Consider the following 6,500-nt stretch of genomic DNA (forward strand, 5'->3'; position numbering starts at 1 on the left):
AGAATTAGGACAAAAATTAGGATACATTCTGGGAAAATGAAACTTCCATTGAAGAGAAGCAAATGAAACGATTTCATAAAAATTCTCGTAGAGTCGAGAATGAAGTTTTCATTCTCTACATGCAGATCATGAATTAGTAACTGCATCCAATCTCCGAAAAGTCTCGATTGTTTCGATTTTAGAAATGGGATATTTACGGAATCCCCATGAATAGGATCAAACCTTATTCCATGCTATTTCCATAAGATTCTTCTTTCTTATTCTTAAGCAAGCCCTCGAGAGGGCTAATTAGTTGATCATGATTTTTGTTTTCTCTTTCTTTTCCTTTTTGTTTGTTTCGAGAAAGATATCGTCCGATTCTCCTTCTATTGATTCTTTTTCGATCGAGATGTACGGATCCATGTGTCTACATACATAGATTCTGTTCATGGATTAACGAAAATGTGCAAGAGCTCTATTTGCCTCTGCCATTCTATGAGTCGCTTCCTTTTTGCGTATGGCACCCCCACTCCCTTTGGCAGCATCTACTAATTCGGAACTTAATTTGAAAGCCATATTTCGAACCGGACGCTTTTGGGATGCTTCTAATAACCAACGAATGGCAAGTGCTCTTCCTTGTTTAGATCCTATTTCAATTGAAACTTTCCGCGTCGATCCTTTTTTATTACGTCTTGTTTTTACTCCTATATTGGGAGTTACTCTACGTATTGCTTGACGTAAAACCAAGAGTGGATTTGTTTCTGTCTTTTGTTGAATCTTTTTCACGGCTCGATAGAGAATTTGATAAGCCAATGATTTTTTTCCGTCTTTCAGAATACGGTTAACCACCATGTTAACTAATCGATTACGAAAAATTGGATCAGATTTTGCAGTTCTTTTTTCTGCAGTACCTCGACGTGACATGAGCGTGAAAGAGGTTCAAGAATGAGAAGCTGCTTTAAAGAGGTAGGTATCTCTCAGTAGAAACATTATGGTATATCTAGCTCATTTTAATACAACTTCTGCCGGCAAAAACTTTTAGTGCTACAGCTTTTGTTGGAGCTGTTCGGCGTCAAAAAACAAACTTTTAGTGCGCGGAGGTCTTTTTGGTGTCTATTGGAGATGCTCTGAGAATTAGCAAGACCGAACGTATATACACGTTTATATTTCCCATTTCGCTTCGGCGACGTGTGCCGATCGACCAGCGGCCGGGCCAGCGAAAACGTGCACCAACATGTGAATCTGCTTTCGATTCTGCTTTCGCGTGTCGATCGATCGGTTTCGCGCCTCAACCATACGGGACCGCGACTGAAGCCAACCTTGTTTGATAGCACGACGACGGGGAGAGGGATAGCGCCGGACAGATGAAGCCGGACGGCCAGCGGCCGCGTCGTCGCATGCAAGGCCAATTATAGATGCCCTCATTTTTGGCATGATCAATATGTGCTGCCATGGACCCATCGTCGACGATTGGCTACAGTGAAGAGATTGCACTGCATGTGTAAACCATGTTTTTTTTTACGAGATATGTATAAACCATGTTGCCTGGCCGCCTAGCTAGGGTGCACGTCAGCGCGTACGACTGTTCTCGGGACCGTCAGTTTTTGTTTGTTTCACCAGAAGAACATATTTTCCACACTTGCACGGGACGGGACAGGGTGGGTAGCATCAAGCATGGGCCGGCCGGGAAAACGATTTCGATTGTACGGCTGAATTTCTGTGGAGTGCATGGATCGTTCGTCGTACACTTCCGGTGGCGGATACTACGAAGCGAGGCGCGTGTACGTGCTGGATCTGCGTGGAAATGTCACGGTGTGTACGCGTGGCCCCGGCCGAGTAAATGAATTGACCCCGTCTTAACTTTTTATCACCACGAAAAGTAAGCCAAGCGACCGAATGTTACCGGGAGACCGGGTTTACTTTTCCCCCGGCTACACCCTTCGTGGAAGAACTGGTCAGTGAGTTCTAGACAATCATCTCTCCGTCTGCACGTCAACTTGGTCGAATCAATGGCTTGTCAACATGGCGTCTGAGCAGACAAATACAGGTTTCATTTACAGATTGCTTGGAACCAACGCAAAAGGAAAAGGAAAAGGGGAAGGGAAGAGCAGAGCAAGAAGAGACCAGAAAATCGTGCGTTTTCATTTCTTTGGTAGCTACTAGAAGAAATCGTACATCTCTAAATTTTACAGCTAAACTAAACAACGATGGAATGGATGTCAGGAGTAGTGGCCGCGTGTCTCAGTTCAGTGAAGCGAGCTGCTATTCCCGAGCAGGCTATTGGAGGAAGGGGAGCTCCTGTCGCTGAACCACCTCTCCTGGACGGACACAGGAGAGGACCCCGCCGCGCCCTTCTCCGTTTCCCGCGCTGCCACTGCCATCGCCGGGGCAGACGTCGACAATGCCTCGCCCCTGCCTTTGTCCGGCCCCAACGACTTGTCCGTGCCGCGCGACGGCGCCGACGAGCAGAGCGACGACGTGGTCGACATGAACGCGGCGTCGTCATTCGACGGCGCCCACCCGCTGACCTGTATCTGCTCCAGCTCGTCGGCGACCTCGGCCATGGACGGCCTGATCTCGCTGTGGAACGCCAGGCACCTGAACGCCAGCTCCGCCACCTTGTGGATGGACGTGAGGGTCCACGCGTCCCGGTGCGGGTCCAGGAAGGGGTCGACGATGTCGTCCACGCAGCCCCTGCCGATCTTCTCCACAGCGAGCTGCGCCAGGTTGACCTCGCTGGGGCCCCGGCTGAAGTCGACAACCTTCATGGCCGTGATGATCTCCACCAGCACCACGCCGAAGCTGTACACGTCGCTCTTGTCGGAGAGGTGGAAGTTCTGGTGGTACTGCGGGTCGACGTAGCCCGGGGTGCCCTGCGGCGCGGTGGAGATGTGCGACGAGTCGACGGACGTCATGCCCATCCGGGACAGCCCGAAGTCGGCCACCTTGGAGTTGTACTCGCGGTCGAGCAGGATGTTGCTGGATTTGATGTCGCGGTGGTAGATGGGCGGGTGCACCTCCGAGTGCAGGTACGCGATGGCCTTGGCGGTCTCGGCGGCCACGCGGAGGCGCACCGTCCACGGCACGGCGGGGCGGCCGCGCTCCCTCTGCAGGTGCTGCGCCAGCGTGCCGTTGGGCATGAACTCGTAGACCAGGATCTGCTGGCCCTGCTCGATGCAGCAGCCCAGGAGGCGGACCAGGTGGCGGTGGCTCACGGAGGACACCAGCTTCACCTCGTTCATGACGGAGTCCAGGCCACCGTCGGCGTTGTCGCGGTGCTTGATCCGCTTCACGGCGACGAGGCGGTTGTCGCTGAGGCGCCCCGCGTACACCGTGCCGTAGGCGCCCGTGCCGAGCCGCTGGTCCTCGGAGAAGCCGCTGGTGGCGCGCTCGATCTCGCGGTACGAGTAGAGTGGCACCGTGCAGTCCGCCTCCGACAGGAGCCGCTTCGTGCTCTGCTGCGACCGGATGGACGCGGAACGGCGCTTCAGCACGTGGCACACCACGCAGCCGATGCCCATCACCATGGCTCCAAAAATTATTCCTGCAGTACGTGCAGAAATGTCATCAAAAACCGATAAGGACTGCAGTTTTGCAGAAAAGTTAAGAAAGCTTGTATGGACTGCAAAAATTGCAAATTATGTTAGAGCGAATGTTGGAACATTATGAAATTTCATGAGACATAAGAACGAATCCTTCCCATGATGTCTGTAGGATTTTCCTTTTGTACAAATTTTCCTTTTCTTTTGAGATGTCTGTAGGATTTCCGGAGAGTACTTTTTTTAGCATCTTCCAGAGAGGACCTATTTTATTCTCAAAAGAGTATTTGTCATTTTAAAAAAATTGAGGTGATTTTGCCGTTTTAAATAACCAAGGGATACTGCGCTATGTTAAAAGCCCATAAATGAACGAACAGCCCAACCTTGCTACTTTTTTGCTAGAATATAGAAGTACAGCCCAGCTTCTTTTTTTTTTGAGAAAAAGTACAGGTCAGCTTCAGAAATCATATTAAACAGTACACATGCATGATGGCCCAAAATATTATTTACAGTCCGGAGAGACAAATGAGCCCACATAAATGGAAAGATGGTCCTTCTCAAAAAAATTTGGAAAGATGGTCCTTTCCTCGGCCTAACATGTACTCGCAACAGCGGGTCAAAAAAAAAACAGCTGGATGGAAACGGGGAATACTATTTGGTGCGCGGGTCCTCCCCTCGTGGAAACTACCCAAACCAGTTTTTCTTGTTTTTTATTTCGTTTTATCTCTTTCTCCAAAAAAAATCTACTTTAAATTTTCGTTTTCCTTTCTTTTTGTTTTTTCATTCCATATTCACAAACATTTTGTAAGATCTGGGAACATGTTTCAAATCTATTTTAAGAAAAGGTTGAATAGTTTTTCAAATTCAAAGTTTGTTCATCAAAATCAAAAAATGATCGTCAAGTTAAAAAAAATGATGAATTTAAAAAAAACATCATATTAAGAAATGTTGGTCAAATTCAAAATTAGTTCATTAATTTCAAAATGAACAAAAATTTCATCATCTCTTTAATTTTTACATTTTCAAAATGTTCATATCTCTTTAATTTTCTTCATTTTTCTTCTTCATTTTTCGAACATCTTTTCTATTTTGTGATTTTTTTTAAGTCATGAACATTCATTTAAATCACAAAAACATATTGAATTCGTCACAATTTTCTAAGTGTTCGTAAACATTTGTCAAATTCACAAATATTTTGCACTTTTTGTTTCTTATTATTATTTTTATTTTTGTGGACATTTAAAATAATCATGATCATTTTTTAATTCGCAATAATTTATTCAAAATCCTGAACATTTGTTAGAATTCCTGAACGTTTTTCAAAATCACAACCCTTTTTTGAATATGGAAACATTTTTTCAATTCCAAGACCATTTTTTTAATTCGACAACATTTGTCTAACTTGCAAATGTTTTTTGAATTTGAGGAAAAACAATAAAACTTGCAAACATTTTTTGATATTCATTTTTTTTAATATCGACCATTATTTGAAATTCAGAACTATTTTAAACCCCGAAATTTTTTATAGAAGCAAAAAAACGGAAAATAACAAAAAGAAACAAAAATAACGGGGGCGCCCGCCGCTCATACGGGCTGGCCCAAATAACGGGGGGTGCGCGCTCGGTCGCTACCCAGCGACCTGTGCGCGAAATAGTAGGTCCCGTTGAAAACATGCACAAACTATGTGAGTGGGTGACATTTGTTTTGCACGATGGTAGCCACCGGTACAACTTCTCTTTTTAGTAGCTACGATAGAGCTTTTCTTTCTTATTCCAGTCTTGATCAGTTCTAAACTTTCAACCGGTGAGGTATTTCTGAGGATGGTACTGTGGCAATGCAAAAAAGCAATCTAAAAAATAATAATGCAGCTTTGATAACTTTTGCATTAGCTTATAAGATGCATGAGCAAATTACCTGCCATGATAAGACCAACGAGAACGATCTTGCCACAATCTCTTGATAGGTAATTTGAGCGATCGCACTTGGACTTGGAAACTGTAACCATTGGACACACAGGTGTAAGATTGATGAGTAGAGGGGGAAAAGGGAGTAGCAATAATATCAAGAGTTTGACTTCACACAATATTTAGCTATCTCAACATAATTTAAGCGCCAATTTGAAGAACTCCTTTAATAACCTTACATTGACATGCATGCAAAAAAAAAGAATATTCCAAGGCCAAGCGCCTGCGAACGAGCTAGTTAACTACTCATTTACTATCACTGGCAAATCTCAAATATGACGACGTTACACTTCACGCAATTTTATTTAGCGATCAAAAGTTAACTCAGGTATCAATAGATACTTGTTGGTCAACAAAGATTAATATTTTGCAAAGAAAAAGAACGGCTAATGCCAGCATCGGTCGGGTGATATTTCACCCGATTGATCTCCTCCTCCACCATCCTACTTTAAGTAGCAAATCTAGGAATGCAGATCATACCCATACGCAACATCATTGCAGCGTTTATCACCACACCCATAAAAACTCATTTGAGAATAATGCAGCATTTCAAACATGCCACAGAGCAAAAAATATATGTATACAAGCGTTGAAAATTTGCTACCATACTTGCAATTTATAAAAAGGACTAACCTAAGCAACATATGTGAACAACACATACAACAACAAAGGAACACATTTGCAACATCAAAACAAATTGTCCCTTATGAAGGTATGTGTGCAACAAACAACATATGTGCTTGTGTGCATGTCGAAACAATCTAGGCAACATAATAAAATCTCTAATTCACTAACCTCTCCCAATCGACAATGGAGACACCACCCTTCGCAGATCCTAGATCGTTGGAGCCCCGAGAGCTAAGTCACGCAATCCGGTACCCACTCCCCATACTCACAATGCCTTCCCTACGTTGGTGCTGCAAAGTTGCAGTGTGGTCATCCATGAAGTGCTGAAGGCACTCGAGTCGAGGAAAACCTGAAGGAGATGCATTGTCGGTGATAGGGAGCTGGGAGGAAA

The 6,500-nt window shown here is 44.7% G+C and overlaps 1 protein-coding gene and 1 pseudogene across 1 annotated transcript; both read right to left on the reverse strand.

Annotated features, from left to right (window-relative positions):
* Nucleotides 1-375: 375 nt before the first annotated feature.
* LOC119291136 (30S ribosomal protein S7, chloroplastic-like) lies at nt 376-925 on the reverse strand. The gene has a single exon (XM_037569848.1). The coding sequence runs from the start codon at nt 901-903 to the stop codon at nt 433-435; it is 471 nt and encodes a 156-aa protein (XP_037425745.1). The 5' UTR covers nt 904-925; the 3' UTR covers nt 376-432.
* Nucleotides 926-1,976: 1,051 nt separating this feature from the next.
* Nucleotides 1,977-6,500, reverse strand: part of LOC119291135 — a 6,459-nt pseudogene continuing 1,935 nt past the window's right edge.

This window comes from Triticum dicoccoides, chromosome 4B, assembly GCF_002162155.2.
Source record: "Triticum dicoccoides isolate Atlit2015 ecotype Zavitan chromosome 4B, WEW_v2.0, whole genome shotgun sequence".
NCBI classification, from domain to species: Eukaryota; Viridiplantae; Streptophyta; class Magnoliopsida; order Poales; family Poaceae; genus Triticum; species Triticum dicoccoides.

Coding starts and splice junctions, on each gene's coding strand:
- LOC119291136 (XM_037569848.1), bottom strand. CDS start 903: ATGTCACGTCGAGGTACTGCAGAAAAAAGAACTGCAAAATCTGATCCA.